Source organism: Dromiciops gliroides, chromosome 3 (genome assembly GCF_019393635.1).
Source record: "Dromiciops gliroides isolate mDroGli1 chromosome 3, mDroGli1.pri, whole genome shotgun sequence".
Taxonomy (NCBI): Eukaryota; Metazoa; Chordata; class Mammalia; order Microbiotheria; family Microbiotheriidae; genus Dromiciops; species Dromiciops gliroides.
Genome location: NC_057863.1, coordinates 618,432,349 through 618,459,360, shown reverse-complemented (window position 1 = coordinate 618,459,360; position 27,012 = coordinate 618,432,349). Strand labels below are relative to the sequence as shown.

The 27,012-nt window shown below is 52.5% G+C and overlaps 1 protein-coding gene across 1 annotated transcript; it reads right to left on the bottom strand.

The window, feature by feature from the left end:
- Nucleotides 1-1,569: 1,569 nt before the first annotated feature.
- On the bottom strand, nucleotides 1,570-19,903 carry ARHGEF19 (Rho guanine nucleotide exchange factor 19). The gene is made up of 15 exons (XM_043997055.1): nucleotides 19,495-19,903; nucleotides 17,302-17,601; nucleotides 16,258-16,366; nucleotides 16,084-16,160; nucleotides 15,273-15,535; nucleotides 14,855-15,015; nucleotides 13,944-14,096; nucleotides 10,858-10,987; nucleotides 10,373-10,447; nucleotides 8,206-8,295; nucleotides 7,723-7,889; nucleotides 7,000-7,158; nucleotides 6,441-6,520; nucleotides 3,975-4,079; nucleotides 1,570-3,097 (listed from the first exon to the last, which is right to left on the bottom strand). Exons 1-15 carry the CDS (start codon nucleotides 19,901-19,903, stop codon nucleotides 2,940-2,942), a joined length of 2,436 nt encoding a protein of 811 aa, XP_043852990.1. The 3' UTR covers nucleotides 1,570-2,939.
- Between the last annotated feature and the right edge of the window lie 7,109 nt (nucleotides 19,904-27,012).

The following is a 27,012-nucleotide window of genomic DNA, read 5'->3' as shown; positions in this document are numbered from 1 at the left end:
GAGAAGGGCCAGTAAGTGTCACAGAGACAGTGTCTGAGGTAGGATTTGAATTCAGATCTTCCTGACTCTAGGTCCTCTCTCCACTACTTCACCTACCAAGAAGAAACTCCCTCTACACAAATATAGGGCAGTATTTTCTCTGTATTTATGGTTGCCTGGAGGCACCAAGGGATGAAATATGAGCCCTGGTTCACTCAGCCAGTATGGGTTAAAAATAGTACCTGAACTCAGTCCTTCTAAGACTTCGAAGTCGGCCCCCTCTCTTCCACACCAACATGATTCCTCTAATGTTTGGTAAACTGAGGCTAATTGCCACCCTCTATATATACCCTGCCCTCTCCCAACTTTTCCCATGTTCCCTTTGGATCTCTCCCTCTTCTCTTTCTCTAAATGTCCTCAAATGTTCATGAAAATCTTTTGTTTCCTTTATTCCCCAACCCCAATAACCACCTCCTCCAGGAAGCCTTCCAGACTGGCCACCATTCCCCCTGTAGCAGTCCCTTCTCCCTCCTCAGATTTCTAATAGAACTTTGCCTGGACCAACACCTCTAGTTCTTTAAGGATCCTGGAGAGAGAGAAAAAGCCATCCCTCTCCACTGGGAGGTGGCCAGAAACTGAGCAGCAGATGGAAAGAAATGACCCTTCTGCCACTATTGATATTTCTTTCTTTCCTTCCTTCCTTCCTTCCTTCCTTCCTTCCTTCCTTCCTTCCTTTCCTCCTTCCTCCCTCCCTCCCTTCCCTCCTTCCCTTCTTCCTTTCTTCCTTCCTTCTTTCCTTCCTCCCTCCCTCCCTCCCCTCCTTCCCTTCTTCCTCCCTTCTTTCCTCCCTCCCTCCCTCTTTCCTTCCTTCCTTCTTTGCTTGCTTACTTGCTTCCTTCCTCCCTCCCTTTCATCCTTCCCTCCCTCCTTTCTTCCTTCCAGCAAAGCCTTTGGTAAGTAATCCACCCCTGGGTATCAATCAGGACAGGAACTGGCAGTGCCTTAGATGACCCACTCACCCCAAGGAGAGGATTCTCACAGTTTAGAAGGCCAGTGATATGGATGAGAAAACATCCCTGGACTTGACGCCAACAAGATCAGAGTTAAATCCCGGTTCTAATGCTACATGATCTTGAGCAAGTCTATTGGCTTATTTGAGCCTCATTTTTCTCATCTGTAAGATGGGGCTAATCATACTTGAGGCTAATCCGAGGACCTCCCAAGACTGCCCATCCTGTTTGGGGGAGTTCTTACTGGTGGGAAGGTTTTCCTTATATCACGCCTGAGTTTAGAACTCTACATATTCTGTTGTGTCAGATCTGCCCACTGGGGCAAAAACAAGTCTGAGAAAGCCCTCCTCCATGTAAGAGCCCTTCAAGTCCCTGAAGACAGCTATTAGACACCTTCCCACTCCCACCACCCCAATCTTCCCTTCTCCAGGCTTAACAACTCCAGTTGCTTCAACTGACCCTTACATGTCATGAACTCAGGGCCCATCGTCACCTCTGGACACTCTCCAGCCGGTCATTGTCCATCCAGATGCTTTATTGACAAGTATTATTTTGTTTGGTTGTCCCAACAACTACTTTGTAAGGCAGTATTCTCATTTTACAGTTAAGGAAACCAAGGCCCAGGGTGTAGAGTGAAGTGATTTGCCTGAGGTCACACAGCACAGAGATTAAAGAGCCAAATTCAGAACTCACACCTTTTAGCTCTAAGTGGTGATCTTTCCATTCATACCAAGTCATTTTTCTGGTCTGAGCCTAAGTTTTCACATCCTCAAAGGGAGGAGATTAAATGAGATGACCCCTAAAGCTGCTTCCAGCTCTAACATTCAACATACTAAGGTCCCTTCTGGTCCTGACATTCAATGCTCTAAGGTTTCTTCTAGCTCTAAACCTCAGTCTTGAGAAGCAAGATATTGGTCCCAGAGTCCAGAGGAATGGGGTTCAAAAGTTACTCACATACTTACTATCTGTGTAACTTTGGGCAGGTGTTTTAACCTCCCTGTGCCTCGGTTTCCTCATCTATAAAATGAATAGGTTGGATTCTAAGTCCTCTAAGGTCCCTTCCAGCTTGAAATCCATGATCCTTTCTTTTCTAGCTTTAATAGTCAATACTTTAATGTCTTGTTCTGATCTGACCCTCAGTGCTCTAATGTCTCGTTCTGATCTGACATTCAATGCTCTAATGTCTCATTCTGATCTGACATTCAATGCTCTAATGTATCTCAAGCCCTCACATTTAGTTCTAATGGCCTAGGCTCCAAATAACGTGTTTTATAAGGTCCCTTCCCTGTCTGATGTGCTATGATGCTGTGGTGCTTTATCACACACCCTGACCTCATTCCACCAATCAATGGAGTTCTGGAAAGAGGCCTTTCCGCTGAAAGTCCCCCACCCCAGGCTCCTGAGCCTTAGCTACCCCTGCTATGGTTTCCAAGTTATTAGCAAGCTGACTCTTCCCTCTGTCAGGGCAGGAAGCCACACCTTTGAACCCCAAGTAAACAAAGGCAGGTAATTTAATTACACAGAATGCCTAATGCTTACTGGGTTGTCCGGGAAGAAGAGTCCAGCAGGTTCCAGTCACATCCTCCCCCATGCTGGTCACTAGAGCGTTTTGCCCCAAGGGAGCAAAAAGGAGGCCACCGTCCAGTCTCCATCCTCCCTGAGCTCACTTTACATCCTCTCCTCCTCTTCCTCGGGAAAGGTTAACAGATTAGTCATTGCTCCCTCCATCCCAGGTGTCCTTGAGGAGCTGGGAGATATGCCCCTCCAGTCGCCTGCCCTGCCACATGTCCCAGCCAGGCAGGCTCCTCCATGCCAGAGCAGGTGCCCTATCTCGGAGACTCCAGGAAAGGCTGGGGGGAGGGCGCCGTTGAGGGCACAGAGACCAGTGGGGGTTGGGATGGAGGGTTGTTGGGCATCTCAGGTCAGAGTCGGAGGCCACTCCCTAGTCCATCATGCAGCGGTTTCCTGTAGCTTGTTGGTGGCGCTCTCGATCCTCCTGGTCTCCCGGATGTTTCGAAGGCGGGCGCTGCGGCTGGTGATCTCATCCACATAGGCCTGGGGCACCCACCCCCGCTCACCATCTGCCAAGCGGATTCCCTCCAGCCACCCTAGAGGCACAGGAGACAGGGACCCTGCATGAGCTGGCAGGCAGGGCTCGTGGGCCTGGGAAAGCCCCTCACACTACGGGCAGTCTCTAATAGGGTAAAGCTGCTGGATTTGGAGTCAGGAGACTTGACTTCACATCTTTCCACTTACTACCATGGGATCTTGAGCAAATCACCGCCGCTCCCTGGGCTCCCTCATCTAGAAAATGGATTCCTTTATCTGTACCATCTGTCTTCAAAGGCTTAAGGAAAGGACATGTGGCAGGGGCTTGGTGGGGAAGGGAGGGATGGGGAAGACCTTGAGAGGTCACCTTTACTCTCCCATCTGTTAGAAGGATGATGCCTAAAACAGCCCCATCAGAGGAGACTTTAAACTGTTGGGGGTTTTTTTGTTGTTTTTTGGGGTTTTTTTATGGGGCAATGGGGATTAAGTGACTTGCCCAGGGTCACACAGCTAGCAAGTGTCAAGTGTCTGAGGCCGGATTTGAACTCAGGTACTCCTGAATCCAGGGCTGGTGCTTTATCCACTGCACCACCTAGCTGCCCCCTAAACTGTTGTTTTTAAGTCATATTTATTGATGGTTTTTACTGTGACATCAGTCATTTCTGAATTATAACCTGATTTTAAAGCTACAAAGATCCCCTATTCCAGCACCTCCCAGGAAATCTTTCTCATCTAACCCGATTCTCTCATCCTACAGCTTACTCAGCTGTCTCTGTTCCATGTTAATGGAGGGGATTTTACCCACCCTGGCATACAATTCCCATGAGATCTTATTTTATAATAAAGCTCCCCAGAAACGCCCTCCACCCCAGCTCCATAGTTTGTGAGGAGAGAGAGAGGAAGGGGTGGACCCAGGCTCACAGGCCCTGCTCTCACCATCACTGGTCCTGGTCCTCACAGCCAGGATGTCCGCCTTCTCCAGGGTCAGCTCGTCGGGTTCCAGAGCCTTGTAGGCTCTGATGCACTGCACCTGAGGGAGGTCTGACAGCCCATCACATCAGAGAGAGTGGAGTCAAAGGAAAGGGTCAGAGGCAGGGCAAGGCTGGGGCGTATGTCTCTTACTGCTCCGCCATGTCTTACCCTAGCCTTGCTCCCTCTGCCTGCCCTTTGAATCTAGGGGTCCCTCCAGGCTCCATCTTCGGGCCCCTTCCCTCACTTCCTCTCTCTCTCTCTCTCTCTCTCTCTCTCTCTCTCTCTCTCTCTCTCTCTCTCTCTGTCTCTCTGTCTCTCTCTCTCTGTCTCTCTGTCTCTCTCTCTGTCTCTCTCTCTGTCTCTCTGTCTCTCTCTGTCTCTCTCTCTCTCTGTCTCTCTCTCTGTCTCTCTCTCTCTGTCTCTCTCTGTCTCTCTCTCTGTCTCTCTCTCTCTGTCACTCTCTCTGTCTCTCTCTCTGTCTCTCTCTCTGTCTCTCTCTCTCTGTCTCTCTCTCTGTCTCTCTCTCTCTGTCTCTCTCTCTGTCTCTCTCTCTCTCTGTCTCTCTCTCTCTCTCTGTCTCTCTGTCTCTGTCTCTCTCTCTGTCTCTGTCTCTCTCTCTGTCTCTCTGTCTCTGTCTCTGTCTCTGTCTCTCTCTCTCTGTCTCTCTCTCTCTCAGTCTCTCTCTGTCTCTCTCTCTCTCTCTGTCTCTCTGTCTCTCTGTCTCTCTCTCTGTCTCTCTCTCTGTCTCTCTCTCTCTGTCTCTCTCTCTCTCTGTCTCTCTCTCTGTCTCTCTGTCTCTGTCTCTGTCTCTCTCTCTGTCTCTCTCTCTCTCTCTCTCTCTCTTTCTCCCCCCTTTCTCTGGGATCTCCTCCATCACCTCCAATTCAATGATCTCCTCTATGCAGATGACTCCCAAATCTAGGGATCTGATCACTCCCCAAAGCCCCAGCCCAGCATCTACAACTGCCTGCTGGACATGGCTGTCTGGGTATCCCACTGATATCTCAAAAGCAACACACCCCAAAAGGAGTTTAGCATCTTTCTCCCTATGATGACATCATAATCCCTTAATCTCATGGACCCAGAATTTTGGAGTCTTCTTTGGCCTAGACCAACTGCATCCAATTTTGTGTGGGTTTTTTTTTTTAAAGACAATTGGGGTTAAGTGACTTAGCCTGGGTCACACAGCTAGTAAATGTCTGAGGTCAGATTTGAATTCAGGTCCTGTGCTCTATCCACTGTACCACCTAGCTACCCCATCCAATTGGTAATTAAGACTTCTACAGCATCTCATGCATCCTCAACCCCTTCTCTCCCTTCCCACACCATAACCCTAGTTCACCTTTATCACCTTTCACCTGAGGGAGGTCTGACAGTCCATCACATCAGAGAGAGTGGGGTCAAAGGAAAGGGTCAGAGGCAAGGCAAGGCTGTAGCCTCCTAGCTGGTCTCCCCGCACCCAACCTCTCTCCTCTCCAATCCTCTCCTCATGGTTGCCAAAGTGATTTTCTCAGTCTAACCAGGTCACTCTCCTAGTCAGAAAACATTCAGTGGCTCCCTATTGGCTCTAAGGGAAAATACAAATCCCTTGGCCTGGCCATTTAAGGCCTACTTTAATACAGTTCTAATATAGTTTCCCAGAATTTTCTTCTATTACTCACTTATTCATCTCTGCTCCAAGCAGGTCAGACTCATAATTACCCTCCAGGCATACTATGTATGGTCCTTCCCATTTAAAGGTAGTAGAAAGGTAATTGGTTCTAAAACCATCAGTAAAAATAAGAAGGCTTAACTTGATGACCTCTTCTGGCACATAGTAGGTGCTTAATAAATGCTAGTTGAGGGGCAGCTAGGTGGCACAGTGGATAGAGCACCGGCCCTGGAGTCAGTAGGACCTGAGTTCAAATCCAGGCTCAGACACTTGACACTTACTAGCTGTGTGACCCTGGGCAAGTTACTTAACCCCAATCACCTCACCCCCCAAAATAAATAAATGCTAGTTGACTAACTAACTGAGGTCCCTCACAGCTGAATTCTATGAGCCTGTGATTCTATGAACTAAGGGAATTAGATGGGATGATTCTAAGGTCCCTGTGGCTCTGAGCCCTCTGACTTTTCTCTTCCATCCCATTCCCTCTTTGTCCTTGTCCTTCTCTTCATCTAGACTGGACTCGTCCTTTGAGGCGCAGCTCAAGGCCTTCCCACTGCACGATGCCTTCCCTGTTCCTGACCAGCTTCTTTCTCAAGGACACCATTCCCCTTTGAGGTATAACAGGGCAGCGTTACATGACTGTCTGTCATTTCTCTCCCGTCATTATCCAGGCATCCATTTTGTCCTCCCTCCTGGTGGGCAGGCACTAGGTCTTACAGGTTTCCAAGTCCTGGGGCCTTCACACATGTCTGGGGGCTGAGAGGGCCCAGGGGCAGTACCTTCATTCTCACTAAGGGCTTCCTTGTCCTCCTGGGCACTGGATGGGCACATGGCTGAGATCCACCGCTGTTTCTCACTCCTGGGGGGGACATTGGAGGCCCAACAGCTGCCCAGAGGTCCCTCTCCCCAGAGCCTGGGCTCCCTGCCTGTCCTGGAGCTCAGAGGCTCAGCTGAGGTACCCAGAGTAAAGGCCCACGCTTTCCAGCTCCCAGAACCATGCACTCCCATAGCCATGCCCTCCCATCATCTGAACCCCTGCCCCTAGCCGGTGCCCCCTGAGGATCCTGGAACACAGATTGACAGAGTGGGACCACAGGCCACAGGAACTCTCTTGGACATCAGGGCAAGAAAAGACCTAGAAAATTCCTGGGGCGACCTCATTCCTGGCCTTAGGTGGCAAATGTACCCAGGAAGAGGGCCCGGTGCGACTGAGGCCAGAGCTCACCTGGGGCGGCAGTGGACAACCAAGCAAGGCCCATTGCCTGGAGATCCCAGCCCTGACCTACGGGCTGACCAGCCCCGGCCCCAGACGGGGAGGACTTGGGAGGGGGCACTCACTCTGTCTGGGCCCTCAGAAGCAGCTGGTGCTTGGGCTGCTCGCTATGAAGGAACTGGAGGAGAAAGACCTGGCCTGGGATTCCTTGGAGCCTGGAACTGAGGTCCATCACCTGGATCTCGGGCATCCTGGCATAAAGGAAGACGGCAAACTTCCCCATCCTACAGGGGCCGGAGAAGACCCAGATCAGCCTGTGCCCCCCCCCAAGCCCTGCAGAGATGGGAGAGGCCTGGGGCCCAGGCCCTCCTCCAGGGGAGGCACAGTAGCCAGAGGGCATCATGTCCCTCCCTGCTGGGGGGGCGGTACCGCCCCATCCTGTCTCCCCCAGAGGTGGTCTCTGCCTGCTTTTCTGTGCAGGAGAGGATAAAGAACTTAGGAGTTGGGGCAGCTAGGTAGTGCAGTGGATAGAGCACCGTCCCTGGAGTCAGGAGGACCTGAGTTCAAATCCGGCCTCAGACACTTAACATTTACTAGCTGTGTGACCCTAGGCAAGTCACTTAACCCTAACTGCCTCACCAAAATAAAAATAAAAAGAACTTAGGAGCCAGCAGAACTGGAGTCAGCCCCTGACTCTGGCTCTAACAGTCCGCCAATGTCGGGCTCGGGGCTGCAGTACCCGACCCAGGCCCCGGAGAGATTGACCATTAGCTCACTGAGGGACGGCAAGCCGGTGCCCTGCCCCGCCTCCCCAGATGACTCCTCCACCCCAAAGCCTCTCTACTCACTCCTTCCTTCGGGAGAGCAGCAGGCAGTCATTGAAGACATGCAGGTAGATGGCTTTGCTGGAGACCTTGGGCTTGGTGGCTGAGGCCGTGGGCGTGGCAGGGGGTGCCAACTCCACCAGCTCCCCATGCCTCACCAGCCAGCGGGACTGGGAGATCAGTGGGAATATCTGGGGGAGGGGAAGGGAAAGTAGGGGCCATCAACAGAACAATTCATGAGCTAAAGCCCTTGAACATCAGTTATTAAACTGTCCTTGCGACCACCCTGCTAGTATGGTGACCCCCAGGAATGAAGTGACTTAGCCAAGGTCACACCACTAATAAGTGACCCAGTCAGGATGGGAGCCAAAGCTTCTCAGAACATACAACTGGTGGGGGCCAGCTTTGGGGCCCCCTTGGGAAAGAGGGTTCCCAGGAGCTGTTGTTCCCACTCTGTCCCCCTCCCATCACTCTGGGCCCCCTGTCCCCTCCCCGTCAGGGTCTTACCTTACTCTCAAAGTGGATCTTCTTGTTAAGATGGATGAGCTCCTCTGTCCTCTTCATTGACTGCACACTGGCATTGCACTCCTGCACCAGCTGGGGAGGGCAGGGGGCCAAGCAAGAGGTCACCTCCCTGAGCCTCTGCCCTGTGGAGCCCTGCCCCAGCCCCCAGGGGGTGAGGGCTAAGCTTGGCGCTATTTGGGGAGGGGAGAGTCCAAAGCTGAGAAAGGGCAGGACCCTGACCAAGGCCTCCTCCCCTTCAGAGGGAGAACACGGAGCAGAGCTCAGAAGCCCCGGCCTTGGACATGAGTTCTGGGGCTGGCGTGGGAGAAAGAAGTGGGAGACCAGGGTCTAGACCTTCTTCTGCTTCTTACCACCTGTGTGACTCTATGCAAGTTACATCTCCTCAAGAGGTATTACTTTCTTTAACTATAAACTAGTGAGAGAGTTGGCCTAGACAGTCTGTAAATTCTTACCAGCCCTGACTTTCTGTGTTCTAAGGGCCCTCCCAGCCCTGACATTCTCTGTTCTAAGGTTCCTCCAAGCTCTGACATCCTGTGTTCTAAGGGCCCTCCCAGCTCTGACATCCTGTGTTCTAAGGGCCCTCCCAGCTCTGACTTCCTATGTTCTAAGGATCTTACCAGCCCTGACATTGTCTGTTCTAAAGACCCTCCCAGCCCTGACATTCTATGTTCTAAGGTTCCTCCGAGCTCTGACATCCTGTGTTCTAAGCTTCTGCTCAGCTCTGACATTCTATGTCCTATGGACCTTCCAAACTCTGACATTCTCTGTTCTAAGGGCCCTCCCCGCTCTGACATTGTATTCTAAGAGCTTTTTCTAGCTCTCACACTCTCTGTTCTAAAGTTCCTTTCAGCCTACATTTGGTGGTCACTCTAGTCATTATATGGCCTGGGGTGTCAGCTCAGTCAAGACTGATATCCCTGGGGGCAGCTAGGTGGTGTAGTGGATAAAGCACCAGCTCTGGATTTGGGAGGAACTGAATTCAAATCTGGCCTCAGACACTTGACACTTACTAGCTGTGTGACCCTGGGCAAGTCACTTAACCCTCATTACCAGAAGAAGAAGAAGAAGGAGAAGAAGAAGAAGAAGAAGGAGAAGAAGGAGAAGAAGGAGAAGAAGGAGGAGAAGAAGAAGAAGGAGGAGAAGAAGAAGAAGGAGGAGAAGAAGAAGAAGAAGAAGAAGAAGACGAAGGAGAAGAAGGAGAAGAAGGAGGAGAAGAAGAAGGAGGAGGAGAAGAAGAAGAAGGAGGAGAAGAAGAAGAAGAAGAAGAAGGAGGAGGAGGAGGAGGAGAAGAAGGAGAAGGAGAAGGAGAAGGAGAAGGAGAAGGAGGAGAAGAAGAAGAAGGAGAAGAAGGAGAAGAAGGAGGAGAAGGAGGAGAAGAAGAAGAAGGAGGAGAAGAAGAAGAAGGAGAAGAAGGAGAAGAAGGAGAAGAAGGAGAAGAAGGAGGAGAAGGAGGAGAAGAAGAAGAAGGAGGAGAAGAAGAAGAAGAAGGAGAAGGAGAAGAAGGAGGAGAAGAAGAAGAAGGAGAAGAAGGAGAAGAAGGAGAAGAAGAAGAAGAAGGAGAAGGAGAAGAAGGAGGAGAAGAAGAAGAAGAAGAAGAAGAAGAAGAAGAAGAAGAAGAAGAAGAAGAAGGAGGAGGAGGAGGAGGAGGAGGAGGAGAAGAAGAAGAAGAAGGAGAAGGAGGAGGAGGAGGAGGAGGAGGAGAAGAAGAAGAAGAAGGAGGAGAAGAAGGAGGAGAAGAAGAAGGAGGAGAAGAAGAAGAAGAAGAAGAAGAAGAAGAAGAAGAAGAAGAAGGAGAAGAAGAAGAAGAAGGAGAAGAAGGAGAAGAAGAAGAAGAAGGAGAAGAAGGAGATGACGACTGCTATCCCTAACCCAGGGTGAGTTTGACCAGCATCTAGACTCCATCTCCAGGGCCTTTTCCTGGGAAGTCAGGACCTCTGGGTGTTTTGGTTTTTACTAAGCTTCGACTTGCTGTGTGACTCTGGATGGGTACCTCACCCTCTCTGGAACAAATTAAAAGAAATAACTAACTCCTCTGGGAAGGACCGGACCGGGTCAGATCAGGGGAGGTGCCAGTGAGGAGGACTGCGGGAGCCAGAGAGATGATAGTTCCTAGGCTTAGCATTCCATTTGGCCACTGGGCCCAGCTCACCTTCTTGAGTTCATTGAAGGCCTTGGTGGCCATGTCCTCACCCCGTGAGCCTTGCCCAGTCCGCTTCAGAATATTCTGTAAGCAATGGGAAAGGTACTATTCGAAGAAACACCACGGATGTTTTGACCTTCTCCCACCTTCCTCCCAGAGAAATCCAGAACAGCAATGGGACCAGGCCTTTCCGGACTAGAGGTCAGATGCTGTGAGCTGCTTTGGCCCCTCTAGTCCCCTGGGATGTCCCATGGAATTATCCCCATCCTTGCTGAGCCTGGCTCACAGCTTTGTGATCCAATCCCATCCAACAGGCCCTTGCTAAGTGCCCACTCTGTGGTAGGCCCTGGGCCAGGTGCTGGGGACATACGGGAAAGCAGCCCCTGCCCTCGACGAACTGACATTCTATTGATGGTTCCCCAATGGAGACAGAGAGGGATGCTTTAAGGAAGAGAGCAGAACATTCATAACTCATAGGGTCCCGGTTCAGATACCTCCACTAGCATCTTCAGGCGGGTGATTCTCTGGAAGGGCAAGATGAGGAAGGACGTAAGAGGCAGGCGCTGGCAAACAGGGGCTTCTTCCAGACGGGCCAGAATGCTGGGAAACTTGGGGTTCTCCAGTCTGGAGGGCAGAGAGGGGAGGGAATTCAAGTCACCCCTAACCACCCCCATACTCTCACCGAATCATAGAATCCAACCTGGAAGGAAAGAGGGCACCACCTCATCCAGCCCATACATGACCCAGAATTCCCCACTATGACAGCCCTCACAGATGGGTCCTCCATTGTCCATTTGAAGAATCCCAGACAGGGAACTCACGACCTTTAGTTCCAGGACCTGTTCAGAGGCAGTCCCATTCTAATCTGGCTGTTAGGGAGTTTCTTGTTCCTTACAAGTAGGCACTATCCTTGTCACTCACAGTTCTGCCCATTGGAGCCAGGTGGAACAAAGCTACTCTGATCTCTTCCATGACGATCTTTCAGATACCCAAAGACAGCCACCATATTGGGCTTCCCCACCTCCTGCCCCTCCCCTTTTCTTCTCTAATGGACCACTGCCCATCGGCACTCAACATCCACTAGACTCAGCCTGTAACACAAAGGCCATAATAAATGCTCGTGGATTATTTGCTAGTATACCACCTCCCTGGTTTCCTCCCAGCCCAAGGTCTCTGCCCTCGCCTCCTCTGGCTCTTTGGTGGGGGGTGGGGATCTTCATTAAGCCCTAAGTTGCCTTCCCATATCCTCTCTATAGGAGATGGCTTCAACAAGTCCTCAAGATCCACCAGGTAGTGGACATCTTCCTTGACCACCCCCAACCACTGTGGTCTCCTCCAAAACCCAACATCTTCCTGACTTAGTTGCCTTGAGCACATCGGGTGTTTGCTAATGACCTTTTCCCATATTCATCTCCATGTACCCTGGACATCTTGGAACATCTTGCCATTCGCCCTGCTGCTGCCCCCACCTCCCAATTTGGAATAGCCCCATCTGGACCAGAGCCTGAGCCTCCCTCTCTGGGTGAGTTACTCTGGGAACTCTGCCCTGGAGCTAAGCTTGTTTGGAAAGTGAATGAGTGAGAACTTGCCCAAAGCACCATCTCCAGCTTGACTGAAGGCTGGGCTTCACATCCAACCACCGCAGACGTCTCGGGCCACCTGCCATGTTGCCGAGAGCCTCCCCCTCCCCGATCCTTTCCAGCTCTGGCAAGGGCATCCCTGTGGACTGCCCAGGGGCTCTGCTCACTGTCCCTGAGCTTCCCCAGGCAGAAATTCCCTTTCCTGGCCACCGTTCCCTAGATAGGGTCACACAGCAAAACCAAGACTAGAAGCCACGTCTCCTATTATTAGAATATAAGCTCCCTGAGGGCAGGAGTCATCTCACCTCTTTGTCTCCCCGGTGCCCAGTGTCATGCTTGGCACACAATAAACAGATGATAAATGCTCAATTATTTATGTTTATGTCCTATTTGACCTGCTAGACTCTAAGCCCTTTAAGGGCAGGGACTGTCTTTTTTTTTTTCAGGGCAATGAGGGTTAAGTGACTTGCCCAGTATCACACAGCTAATAAGTGTCAAGTGTCTGAGGCTGGATTTGAACTCGGGTCCTCCTGACCAGCGCTTTATCTACTTCGCCACCTAGCTGCCCCCAGCTATGTCTTCTTGTACTTGGGAGTGTACAGGGTGGAGAACATAAGCTCACATTCATTTGGGGATTCATTATTTACACAGCACTGTCTCTAGTAGGCCCAGGAGGGAGGGAAGGCAGGTGGTACCACCCCATTTTACAGAGAAGAAGACTGAGGATCAGTGAGACTAAATAAGATGCTATGGTTACCCAGCAGTGAGTGACTGAGGCAGGATGCATCTCACATTGCTTCTACTTAACTATCTGCTTTTGATAGATGGCATCAACTAGGTGGGATCATCGAATCCTGCACTTGGAGTCAGGAAGACCAAGTTCAACACTTACTAGTTATGTGACCTTGGGCAAGTCACTTAACTAGTTTGCCTCAGTTTCTTCATCTATAGAATGGGGATAATAATAGCACCCACCGGGGGCAGCTAGGTGATGCAGTGGATAGAGCACTGGCCCTGGATTCAGGAGGACCTGAGTTCAAATCTGACCTCAGACACTTGACACTTAACTAGCTGAGTGACCCTGGGCAAGTCACTTAACCCTCATTGCCCTGCAAAAAATAAATAATAAATAATAATAATAATAATAGCACCCACCTTGAAAGGTTGTTGTGAGTATCCAATGAGATAATTAATTGGAAAGTTACTAGCACATAGTGCCTGGCACATAGTCTTCTCTATATAAATGTTAGCTGTTATTATTCTGATGGCCACCACCTCAATGGTCAGCTGCTGTTGACCTATGACCATGAGTGGGAGCTCTTAGCTAATGGGGCTCCACAATTAGACAACTTCTTCATCGTCACCATCAACAGCAAGAGTCCCATCAGTCACACGTGGCCAGAAACAGACACCCCTCGCCCAAGCTTGGCCGTGGTGACCTGGACTGAAAGTATCATGTACGACCCTCTCACTTTACAAAGGAGGCAACTGAGGCACAACAGGGGTAAAGGACTTGCTGGGGATCACAGAGTCAGCAAGCATCTGAGGTAGGATTTGAACCCAGGCCTTCCCAACCCCAGATATGGCATTCTGCCCCTAAGACAGTGCTGCCTGTCATCTGCACATGCTTCAGACTGGCCCATCCTTGCTATATTATTATTATTATTATTATTATTATTATTATTATTATTATTATTATTATTAATCACCTGCAGGTGACTCTGTGTTCTCCTCCCCCTCCAGGGCTTTCTCCTCCCTGAGCCCCAGAGTGGGAGATATTTCACATGGGCTCAGAGCAAGGGAGGCAAAGAGAAGGGCCTCTACTTTGGCTCTAGGCCATTCTCTATGCCCACCCCAGATGAAGTTCAAGACCAGGTCTTTGCCCAAATCACCCATCACCCCCTGTGCATCCCTGCCGGCCTCTCCTGGCCTCTGAGGGGCCCGAGTTCCCAGCCATTCCCTGCCCGCCCCCAGCACCCGTGAGTGCCCCTGCCCCGTACAGCAGTCGCTGGTAGGTGCGTTCTTGGTAGGCCTGATTGGTGACATAAGGCAGATAGACTCGCCGGAAGGCGGGGCAGTGACGCAGGACGATGTCACACACACAAAAGCGAAGTATATCCTCCTCCAGACGCTGCTCCAGCTCTTGCAGAAACCTGTGGGTGCCAAGAGAGATGGGGCTGGGGGAAGGGGCTGGAGAGAGGATTCAGTGGGCACAGGGGGGAGCTTGGCCTGGAGAAGGGAAGGGGACTGTGCCCCTGGCATCCTGCCCTGGGGCCTGGCATCCCTCTTGTTGCCCCACCCCAGCCCAGGGAAAGACGGTGGCCTGATCTCTGCTTCTACCACCTCCCCTGTTCCCTAGCCCCAGTTCTTATCTCCTAAGATCCAAAGCCCTGCCCTGGGGATACCCTGAAGGCAAAGAAACAGGGGGCACGCCTGGGATAGAAAGCAGAGGTGTGAGCCTCTGCACCCACACATGTGCCCTACAAGTCCTTTGGCCAATTCCCAGAAGGCAGAGCATCCCAATCCCAGGATCATGGGATCCCATTTGGCTCAGAACATAGACTATTAGAGCTGGGAGGGCCCTTAGAACCCAGAATGTCAGAGCTGGGAGGGCGCTTAGAACACAGGATGTCAGAGCTGGGAGGGGCCTTAGAACCCAGAATGTCAGAGCTGGGAGGGCCCTTGGAACAAAGAATGTTAGAGGCGGCAGAGACCATAGAGACCTTCTAGTCCAACCCCCATATCTGACAGAGCAGGAGTCACAGAGGTCAGAGAAGGAAAGTGACATGTCCAAGGTCATTGGATAATAGCAGATCAAGGATCCCGACCCAGATGCTCTGACTGCAAACCCAGCATTTTGGCCTTCACACCACGCCCTCCGTGGCACAGGGCAGGTCAGAGTCCCCCTCACCTCTCACTGGTGGCCTTGACCTCAGGCAGCTTGGAGAACAGCCACTGCTTCTCTTGGGCCCCCAGACACTCAGCCAGCTCAGCAGAGCCCATGAAGTGGCCCACAGCCACAGAGAGACTGTGGATGTAGGAGGCCTCTGACGTGATCAGCTCAAACTTAGCCTGGAGAGGGACAGGGGAGGGGTGCAGGGATGAGCAGTTTCCTCTTTCCCTCAGCCTCCTCCTGGGACCACAGGTAAGATCAGCGCAGCTCCCACTGGGGGGCCCTGCTGGGCATGGAGGGCCCCCCTCCTTCCCAGGGTCCCCTGGGGAACTCCACCCAAGGCAGGTCTCCCCGGTGACTCTCTGAGATCTGATCCCATCCCTCAGGGCCTCTGTGTCCCCTCTCTGCACCCCCAGGCTCCCGGGGCCTCCAGAACCTCTTGCAGCTTGCATTCCTGAAGGCCAATGACGGCCAGGAGGCCGCTGTTCTGCACGTCGGGGATGTCCTGCCACAGGGAGAAGGTGGAGCCTCGGCCTGAGCGCTGGGCTCGGAAGGAGCTGCTGGGGGACAGGTTGGCCCGGGGCGGCCCAGGGCCCTCCTCCTCCCCCTCAGCCTCCTCTGCCAAGGTGTCCTCCTCAAACTTCTGCCGCTGAAGCTCCCGGTCACTGGCCACGTCACTATACTCCTGGTACAGCACAGCTGGGGGAAGGAGGGCAAGAGGGAGCCCCAAGGCCCAGGCCGGCCTGCCCACCCTCTGCTGCCCCACACTGAAGACCCCAGGTCTTCCTGCCCCATGAAGATTAACTTGGAGGCTCCATGTCCTAACGTTCTGTGTCCTAAGGCCCCTTCCTGCTCTGGCATTCTGGGTTCTAAGGCCCCTCCTACCTCTGACATTCTCTGTTCTAAGGGCCCTCCCAGCTCTGACATCCTGTGTTCTAAGGGCCCTCCCAGCTCTGACATCCTGTGTTCTAAGGGCCTTCCCAGCTCTGGCACTCTGGGTTCTAAGGGCCCTCCCAGCTCTGACATTCTGTGTTCTAAGGGCCCTCCCAGCTCTGACATCCTGTGTTCTAAGGTCCCAGTCCAGATTCCATTGTTCCTTGTTCTTGTGTCTCCCTTCCCAGGCCCTTCCCCGCACCCTCACTTTCTGGTGCCCTTAATCTCCTCCTCCTTCCTGCCTATCTCTTCCAGCTCTATCCCTTCCTCTCTCTTGCCCAGGCCAGCTCAGAGACAGTAGTTCCTCTACTTACAATTAAGGAGGAAACGTGACTGGCGCCGCTCATGAGGTGCCCAAGCTTTGGGGGCCGGTTCCTCTAGTGGGTAAGGCCTGGGGGGGCAGAATATGGACATCAGGTTATCTACCCTCTCCCTGCACGTCCTTCAGTGTTGCTTGGGAGGTCCAGACATCAGTAGGGAGGAATTACCTGGGACCGGGCCAGCTGTCCTCCCTCTCGTTAGGACTAGTGACAGCTGGGGGCTCAAGGCTGTTGACCCTGGTCTCCGAGCAGCTTGGCTCCTTCTCAGGGGCTCTCCCTGTATTGGGTGAGACCTGAGGCTCAGAAGGACACCAGAGCCCACCCTTCCCTCTTCTGAGGGCTTACAGATGTTTACATCCCATCCACCCCACACTGAAGCAAGCAGGGCTGAGTAGCAGTAACGCAGAGTCTGAGCTCAGCCCTGCCTCATAGAGCGAGGTGCTTCCAAGACTGGGTATTTGATATTGAGGGAAGTTGGGGAGCAGTGTCAGGCAGTAGGGACTTTCACCTTTTCCCAATGGCCCAGGGCAGGGACAATGAGACCCATGGGAAATGCTAAGAATGGCAGAAGCAGCATCTAGAGGAAGATCCTGGAGCCAGGAGGGTCCCCAGACACCATCTGCTGAGACCCCCCTCATTTTAAAAGTAAGGAAGTTAAGGACCAAAGAAGCAAAATAACTCAGGACCAGAGACAGACCCAGAGCTGGAGGGGACCTCAGAGACCATGTATTTGGTCCAATCCCTTAATTTTACAGACAAAGAAACCAAGGTCCAAAGAAAGGACAAGATAAGCATCAAAGGTAGGATTTGAACCCAGGTCCTCTTAGTCTAGAACCGGAGCTCTTTCCTCTATTCTACAATACCAGTACTAATCTCATCGAGGTAGAACACCGGGCTTGGAGTCGGGGGCCCCTGCTCACTGTGAAGGGATACAAAGATTTTCTTCTTTGAGTACCTCTGTGACCACTGTCCTGGGTTCAAACCCTACTGAGACACTATATAACTTTGGCCAAGTCACTTAATCTTTGCATTGGTTCATATGTGAAATGAAGGAGGTTGGAGTTAATGACCTCTAAGATCCCTTCCAATTCTATTACCTATGTGACCTGGAATAAGTAACTTAATTTATTTGGGGTTTGGTTTCCCCAATTTGGACAATGACAGAGTTGGACAGAATTATCTTTAAGGTGCACTGTTATCCTAAGGTGGTACCTTCCCTGGCAGCCCAGAGCCCTCGGTCCTTGCTCAGGCCCTTGGCCAGACGCAGGGAGAGAGTGGCTTTTTTCTGGGCAGATTGCAGCCGGCTCATCAACTCCGAAGCTGAGAAGCGTCTCCTCTCTGGCTCTTTGGTGCCTGCCCGGGGGGGCACTGCCATTGCTAGGGTCCGTGGCACTTCCAAAGCAGGATGTGGCTCAGGGACCTTGGCCCTGACCTCAGGGAAGACAGCAGCAGCATCCTCAGTGTTGGGGCACCCCGTGGCCTCCTGGCTCTGATACACCCGCATCTTCCGCCCTGGGGACAAGGGCAGAGCTTAGGCTCCCAAAGGGCACAGAGGGAGCACTGGGGCAAGAGAAACTTAAAGGGGACAGCTGGGTGGCACAGTGGATAGAGCACTGGCCCTGGATTCAGGAGGATCTGAGTTCAAATCTGGCCTCAGACCCTTGACACTTACTAGCTGTGTGACCCTGGGAAAGTCACTTAACCCCAATTGCCTCACCAAAAAAAAGAGAGAGAGAGAGAGAGAGAGAGAGAGAGAGAGAGAGAGAGAGAGAGAGAGACACTTGAAGTCTCCACAATACACCCAGGACAGGGTGGCAAGATAGAAACCCCCTTCCCCCTACACACACACACACACATGCACACCCTCACCTACCCTAACCCACAAGTAACTGCCCTCCCACGGCTTTGAGCCCTTGTAATGTGGGACCCAAATTACTACAAGGAAAAGACCAAGAAAGCCATGAATGGAAGACCTCTCATAAAAAGTATGTGCCCTTATAAAAACCCTGCTAAAATGAATCCCCTGTTGCACACCACTGGACACTGTGCCCTGGGCAACTATCTATGGACACCCTAGTCCCAATCAAACACTTTGTACTTCTCAATGCACTTGTCATTTGGGGGCAAGGGGAGGGGGAAGGGAAGAAGCATTTATATACGGACTGTGCTAAGCGCTTTATGAATATTATCTCATTTGATCCACAAAATTAAGGAGATAGGTGCTAATCTAATCTGCATTTTACAGTGGAAGAAACTGAGGCAGGCAGCGAGTAAGTGACTTGCCCAGAGTCACACAGCTTGTAAGTATCTGAGGCAGGATTTTAACTCTACCATTCTCTCTATCTTTAAGATGGGGATAATAATAGTAAGTACTCACAGGGTCATTGTATCGAATGAAATAATAATTGTAAAGCATTTAGCACAACCCCAGGTACATAGTAAGTGCTGAATTAGATATTATCATTATTTTAAGGCCCTGCCCGTACAGGGCACTGTGCTAGGCTCTCTGGATCATACAAAGTTTCTTTGCTTTTTCCCTCCAAAATTCCATTTTCTTTTTTTTTTTTAAAGCTCATTCCCTGCTCTCAAGGAACTTTGGGTCCAGTGAGACACGAGTCACAGAGGTAGTGTGGCCCAGTGGTTTCAGAAGCAGAAGGCTTCTACCATTTATGTCCTGTGTGACCTTGGGCAAATCATTTAACCTCTCTGGACCTTGGTTTCTTCAATGGTAGAGTGAGAGGGTGGGAATCGATACCATGGGGAACCTAAGCCCCACACACCGCCCTCAGCAGCCAGGGTAGGACGCATACCTAGCAGGCCTCTGGTAAATGTTGGTAGAATTAAATTGAAATGAGGAAGGGGCAGCTAGGTGGTGCAGTGGATAGAGCACCGGCCCTGGAGTCAGGAGTACCTGAGTTCAAATCCGGCCTCAGACACTTAACACTTACTAGCTGTGTGACCCTGGGCAAGTCACTTAACCCCAATTGCCTCACTAAAAAAAAAAAAATTGAAATGAGGAACCTCCCCTCCCCTGGAGTCAGTCTCATTCCCTTCCCCCAGAGCACAAAGGGAAGCAGTGGTCTGATGCCCAGAGGCAGAGACTAGGCTCATTGACCACCAGCCACGTAAAAGAGGCTAGGGGGAGGAAGCCAGTCCCAGAGGCCCCACCAGTCCAGGTGTCTGAGACCCTCCTTCTGCTGGGCCTCAGTTCTCTATATGTAAAATGAAGATGATGATATATGCCCTGCTGACTTCATAGGGCTGTGAGGACCCCATGAAATAATGCATGCAAAAGCTCCCTGGAAACAGTTAAAGGTGATTCGAATGGGTTTCCTGTCTACTTTCTAGCAGGCCTGCTTTGCTCCCCTGACATCTGCCCTAGACCAGGGGAAGAAATGGACTCACAGGCAGATTTCTCCTTTTCAAAACTGTGGCTGGTGCGACGCTGGGGTTCTGGATGCTGGGGACTCTGGGGTCCTCCTAGGAATTCCCTGAGGGCATCCTCTCCGAAGGCTGCTGGCCTCCTGGCAGGGACCCTGGTGTCCTGAGCCCCCAGCGGCAGCGGCCACAGAAGCCCACGGGAAGCAGCTGGGACCTCAAGGGGCCAGTGGCCCAGCTCAAAGTGGCCTGGAAGCTCAGCAAAGGAGAGGCTTTCCTGCTGGCATACTGCAATGGGGTGGCGGGCAGGGGGGAGTGCCTCCTCCAGGCCCTGAGTGCCTCCCCCGGGGATGCCCCCCAGGGGCCCCAACTGAGAGTCCCCATAGCAAAAGCTGGCCAGGTGAGGCTGGAAGTGAAGAGAGGGGCGGTAGTCCATGCGTGAGGGCTGCCCAGTCTACCTAGGCCTGTAGGGAAGAGAGGGAGAGACTGGTCAGAAGCCCAAGCCCACCCAGGACACAGATTAGGACAGAGTCCCTAGGAGGGGTGACGGCATTTGGAGCTGGAAGAGCCCCTAGAACAGAAGAAAGTTAAAGCTGGGAGGACCCTTAGAACACAGGAGGTCAGGGCTTGGAAGTGTCCTTAGAACACAGGAGGTCAGAGCTGGGAGGGCCCTTAGAACACAGGAGGTCAGAGCTGGGAGGGCCCTTAGAACACAGGAGGTCAGAGCTGGGAGGGCCCTTAGAACACAGGAGGTCAGAGCTGGGAGGGCCCTTAGAACACAGGAGGTCAGAGCTGGGAGGGCCCTTAGAACACAGGAGGTCATTGCTGGGAGGGCCCTTAGAACACAGGAGGTCAGAGCTGGGAGGGCCCTTAGAACACAGGAGGTCAGAGCTGGGAGGGCCCTTAGAACACAGGATGTCAGGGCTGGGAGGGCCCTTAGAACAGAGATGACCTTTAAAGATTGCCTCCTCCAACTCCTTCCATTTACAGGTAAGGAAACTGAGTTCCAGGGAAATATAGTGGCTGGAAGGGCAGATGGGGGGGGGGGGGGGGGAACGTCTCCAGCTCTTATGGGTCTCCCGTCCCCGGCCGCTCTGACAAGCAGGAAGAGGAAGTCCTAGGGGAGGGGGAATCTGTCTTTCTGGGGCCCCTAGTTGAGCGCTGAGAAGCGTCAGGCTCTCCCTCCCCTCCCTCCGCCACCCCCAGCGCCACACTCCCTCCAGGGCCTCACCTCTCCTACCTGGGACCCTGTTGCCTGGCTCAGGCCAGCCCGAGATGCAGCTCTCTGGGGAAGCCCTGCCCTGCTCGGCTGGCACGGGAAGCTCCCACCCAGACAAAGAGTTTGATTCACCAAACCCTGCGGTGAGCCAGGGAAAGGGAAAGGGAGAGGGCGGGAGTGGGGGAGAGAGGCTTGGCCTGCCCCACCTTTGCTCTGTGGCTGGGAGAAGGGGGGGGGCGCCACCCAGATCTCCCTTTCCCTTGAGGCAGAAATACCAGCCCCCAACACAGAGGTGTCTTCCCCCCACCCAAAAAAACCACGCCCACCTACTGGGCAAGTCTCCTAGAGAAAAGACCAGAAATGGAGGCAGGGACAGGGAGAGACAAGGAAACCTCAGAGACAGAGACACAGAGAAGGCTACTCAGCGACAGACACAGGGAGTGAGTTACTCAAAGACAGAGAGAAAGCTACCCCGAGGCGTAGGCACAGAAAGCTGTTCTAGGACAGAGACACTCAGAGACACAGAACTCATAAAGAGATGCTCCAGGGGGCGGCTAGGTGGTGCAGTGGATAAAGCACCAGCCCTGGATTCAGGAGAACCTGAGTTCAAATCCAGCCTCAGACACTTGGCACTTACTAGCTGTGTGACCCTGGGCAAGTCACTTAACCCTCATTGCCCTGAAAAAAATAAAATAAAAAAGAGATGCTCCAATACAAAGATATGGAGGTATCAGAAACTGACTCAGCTACTATGGAGAGATAAGCCAGCAGCTTCTCAGAGACAAAGAGAGACCCAGAGACAGAGATAAAAAGACACAAAGATTGTCAGAGACACAGAACAAAAGAGGCAAACAGGGGAGAGGGAAGGAAGGTGGGAGAAGACGGCCCAGCAGAGTTCAGCCATCCACCAGCACCTGAACAAGTGCCTTCATTTCTCTGCTGCCCCGTCCCCTCTTGTATAACTTGTCTCTTGCCTCTCAGCCCACCCCAAACTCATGGAAGGGACGGGGAAGAGAAGGTATGAGTCAATGGCCACAGGTGCCGGGGCAAGCCCCCAAACCTACCTACTGAAGGTGGGTCCCTTCCTGCCTCAGAGCATTGTCCCCCTCTCCCACTTGGCTCAGTGCAAGAGATATGATCGCCCTGGATCTGATCCTGACTTGGGGCTGGGTACCTACTACACTGTAGGTGCTTTCAAAAGGTTTGTTGATTGACAAATCATCTCCAGTTCCACAATAATCCAACACTCCCAGCCCAAAGGGGCCTTCTGAGGCTCAAAGGGGATTATGTAAAACACTTTGCAAACTATCAAATTATTTTTCTGTAAAAAGGAGGAGGGGGTGAAGAAGAGGATCTGTAAGGCCCCTGCCAGCTTCAACATTCTGTGTTCTAAGGGTCCTCCCAGCTCTGACATTCTGTTTTGTTCTACCTCTAAGTTTTTATGACTTTTTTTTTTGGTGAGGCAATTGGGGTTAAGTGACTTGCCCAGGGTCACACAGCTAGTAAGTGTCAAGTGTCTGAAGCTGGATTTGAACTCAGGTACTCCTGAATCCAGGGCCAGTGCTTTATCCACTGTGCCACCTAGCTGCCCCTACCTCTAAGTTTTTATAGGTCATTGTTTGTTTATTTTGTTGTTGTTGTTGGAGGCAATTGGGGTTAAGTGACTTGCCCAGGGTCACACAGCAGGTGTCAAGTGTCTGAGGTCAAATTTGAACTCGGGTCTTCCTGAATCCAGGGCTGGTGCTCTATCCACTGTGCCACCCAGCTGCCCCTTCCAAAGGTCATTGGGTTTGGGCACTTATTGTCTCAGCCTGCCTTTGGGACTGTCCCAGAGTCTGCTCTTGGGGGTCCCTGGGGTTTATATCTGTCTCCTTGACTCATTCTCCCCCGGCTGAGTGGTGGGATGGGAATGCAAAGGAAGTACTTAGTGTAGGAACAAGTCTGTGTGAGAACAATCCATCCAGCCTAAGCAGCCGGAGCCAGTCCACGGCCTCCAGAAGCTCCCATAGCCCAGCTCCTGTGACGGTGCCTAAGGGTAAGTGAAGGTGGACTGTCTCTGAGGCCTGGGGAGGAATCTGAGGCATACGAGGGGGTTAGGGTTAGACAGTGTATATCTGTAGCTGAATAGAGGGGAAGTGAGGGATGAGTACACCCATGGAAGGCTGGGAGAGCTTGAGTCTTGAGCCATTTTCACTCTCCCTGACACTGCCCTTCAGGTCATCTAAGGGACCTTAAGCCTCAAGGCTTAAGCAAAGCCAAGGTACCAGCAATCCCCAAGACCCTAATCCTTCAGGAAGAAGGCCTGGAGGGGCACTGAACCAGCTCCTGAGTGGGGGAGAAGGCATGGCGGGGAGGGATGGCTGGGGGCCTTCCCCAGGGTCCCAAGAGCACATTAGGTCAGGGGCCGGAGAAGGTCCAGAGCAGTAGACAGCCCCCATCTCAATGCCCCCCTTCCCTTGTGCTCAGCTGGATGCCAATTTCAAGGGGCAAGTGGAGGCCTGAGCCTGGTCCAAAAGGTGCCAAGTCCACGTCTGCCAAAATCCCCATCGGCACAATAGGGCCTGGCAGGGCACGGAGGGGGGGGGGGCGGCCGGGGGAAAACTCAGCTGCTGGGGAGAAAGACAGGAAGCAGGCTGGAGAGTATCTCCCACCTGCCCCTGTCCTAGGGACCATCGGCCAATCAATACGTATTTATTTGTCACCTGCTGTGTGCCACGCACTGAGCCAGGCACAAAGAAAAGTCAAAAACAATCCCTCCTCTCGAGGAGGAGACAAGGACGTAGAAACAAGCCGGAGACGGGACACATTGCAATTAATCAATAGAGGGAAGGCACCAGGACTGAGAGCGTGAGAAAGGCTTCCTACCAAAGGCAGCACCCGCAGTAAGTCAGGATGCTGAGATGAGGAGGGAGAGCCTTCCAGGCATGGGGGATGCCTGCAGTTGTGAGATGCAGTGCCTTGTTTGGGGAATGGTGAGCAAGCTGGTGTCACTGGACTGAAGAGCAGGTGGGAGGGTATAAAGTGAAGGGTCCCTGAGGCCATCTTGTCTGATCCCATTTTACAGATAAGGAAACTGAGGCCCATGGAGCTTAAGTGACTTGAGAGCATAGATGTCGAGCTGGAAGCAACCTGAAGGGCTGTCTAGTCTAACCTGCTCTTTTTACGTAGAGGTTAAGTGACTTGTCCAAAGTCACACCCCAGCTCCTGCCCTGATACTTGGGGACTTCAACATCCATAGTAACATCCCTACCGTCCCGTTTCTTAATTTATTTCCTTTCCACAAGCTGCCCCCCTACCCCACCTCAGTCATGCACAAAGATGCTCATCCATCAATGTACTCCCTCCATATTCCAGAATTCTGAAATCCCTTTGTCCAGAGTCAGCCCAGCTGGCTGAAATTCGATGATCGATGCCACCATGTACCCTTCAAGATGGCAGAAATAGATGAAAAAGGTTCCCTTCAAATTCCTTGTGTCACACGATACCAGTAGCTGACATCAATAGACGCTTTAAAGCCTGCAAATCATTTCACATGGTCTCATTTGAGCCTCAAAACAAACCTAGGAAGTAGATAAGACGAGCAGTTACCCCCAATTAACTGATGGGGAAACTGAGGCTCAGAATCTATGACTCAGAGTAAATAACTTTCTTCTAGTCACACAGCTGCTAAGTGTTGGAGGTGTTATTCAAATCCAGGCCTTCCTGTCCTTTCTATCCCCAAACATCAGAGCCCTGGACTGGTAGGGAGAGACAATTGAGTCCCAGTCCTGCCTGTATCAGCAGCTGAGTAGAATTTTAGGGATGGGAAGGATCTTAGAGATTAAAGGGTGGTGGCTAGGAGAAACACAGAGTGCTGCCGGGAGTCAGGAAGACTCATCTTTCTGGGTTCAAATGCCACCTCAGACACTAGCTGTGTGACCCTGGGCAAGTCACGTCACCCTGTTTGCCTCAGTTTCCTCATCTGTAAAATGAGTTGGAGAAGGAAATGAGAAACCATCCAGCTTCTCTGCCAAGAAAACCCCAAATGGGGTCAGGAAGAGTCGGGCATGACTGAAAACGGCCAAACAACAAAAAGTCCAGTTAAACAACTGCCCTCAATTTAAAGAGAAGGAAACTGAGCCCCAGAAAGGGGGATACCAAACCTGCCACGGTCCCACAGCCAGCAAGAGGGAGGGGGCTGACTTGGACCTCAAGTATCCCAACACCAAGGAGATGGTCAGGCATCCCTTGATCCTGGTGTGAACAGAGCCAAATGACTCCCCTGTCCTGAGCCTCCACTGGAAGCAAGGGAGGGAGGATGGATCAGTGGCAACCAATGTCCCTTTCAACTCTATGGCTATGTATATGGAAGGCCCCACACCATCCATACATAGCTTTTCTTCTCAAAACCTGAGAGCATGGGGTGCTAGCGAGCTGATGCCCAGACTATGCATGTGTGGGATGTCAAAACTGGGAGGACTCTTAGAATATGGGATGTCAGAGTTGGGAGCACCCTTAGAACACAGAGCTGGGAGGGCCCTTAGAACACAGGATGTCAGAGCTGGGAGGGCCCTTAGAACACAGGATGCCAGAGTTGGGAGGGCCCTTAGAACATGGGATGTCAGAGCTGGGAGGGGCCTGGAACAAAGAATGTTAGAGACGCAGGACTGGAGACAAGTCCCCTGATCTCGGTTCCTGATTCCCTTCTCACTTCCCAGGCCTCTCAAGCCCAGGAGCTTCCTTGCTTAGCTGCCACAGGCCACCTGGCAGCTCTTGCTTCTGCAGCTCCCAGCATGACTCCATCTCCCTGGCACAGCTTTTCCTGCCCTGGGGACCCCTGGGGACCCACCTGCCCCAAACTCAGGGGATCCCTGTGAATGAGCAGAGCAGAAGGAGGCGGAGGAGGATGAAAGACAGAGGGGGTGCTTCAGGGGAGGGCAGGTTGGGGGAGGGGAGCCAGGGCTTCCCTCTCAGAAGAAGCCCCAGCTCCCAGTGAGGCAGGGTAGGAGGGAGGCGGGTAACCAGCTGGGGAGCTTGAGGGCCAGGATGGGGCCGAGGGAAGGGACCATACCTTGTCTTGGCTCCAGTCCTCAGCAGAAGCTGTTGGGACGGTCCCTTGGCTATCCCAACACATCCCAGGCTCCTAAGGTTGAGAGGAAGATGGCTCTCCCAGGCCTGGGGAAAGGGCTGGCGGGGGTGGTGGTGGGCAATGACCCAGGCCTGCCACGGTTCTGAGCCGGTGGTGTGGGTGTCTATGATCAGGGCCTGGGGTATTGTGTGTGGGGAAGGGAGGGAGAGGGGGAGGGGGAAGCTGTGCTGTTTCAACCTGCCTGCCACCCCCCACCCCCATCTCCAGAACAGGTTTGGCCAGTCTGGGGTGAGAGTGGGGAGCAGGCAGAGGTAGAGAAAGGAGGGGGGAGCCCAGTACAATGGGAGCCCTTTGTCCTGGGAGAGGGCTAGGGGACCCCAGAATGGGGCCCTCCTACAGTACGGGCCCCAGGCTTCCCCAACTCAGCCAGACTACTACCCATTATTTGCAGGAGACAGACCACCCTCTCTTCTACAATGCCTCAAAAAAACACTACTTATTAGTTTGAGCCAGGTGCTTCCCTTTTCTGGGCCTCAGTTTATTCCTCTATAAAAGGGGGTGATGTCTGAGGCTAGATGAAGCCTCAGGTTCCCTCCAGCTCTGACATCCTGTGTTCTAGGGGCCCTCCCAGCTCGGACATCCTGTGTGTGTTCTAAGGCCCCTCCCAGCTTTGATATTCTGTGTTCTAAGGCCCCTCCCAGCTCTGACATCCTGTGTTCTAAGGGCCCTCCCAGCTTTGACATCCTGTGTTCTAAGGCCCCTCCCAGCTCGGACATCCTGTGTTCTAAGGGCCCTCCCAGCCCTGACATCCTGTGTTCTAAGGGCCCTCCCAGCCCCGACATTCTGTGTCTATTTATTTACGCAATAAGCTTTCATCTAGCACTTACTATGGGCCAGGCACTGGGTATCGCAAAGATGAAACATAAGACAGTCCCTGCACACAAGGAGCTTATATTCCATGGTGTCCTGAGGCCTTTTCCAGCTCTGAATCCCATGAACCTGTAACCAGTGACCACCAAATGCCTCAGGGGATCCTGGACATGCCGTTCCAAGGTACCACTGGAGCCTCTACAGTGGATGAAGCCACAAGGGGGACCTTCCACAGAAGCAGCTTCGTGGGACCCTGAAGGCTAGGACACAGGGAGGGGAGAGCTGGCTCGAGTCCCTGCTGCTCCCTCACCATGGGGACCCCCAGGCCTCAGGGTCCAAGCCTTGGGGCCCCAGCTGGTGACACAGGCTGGGGGGTCACATTTTAGTT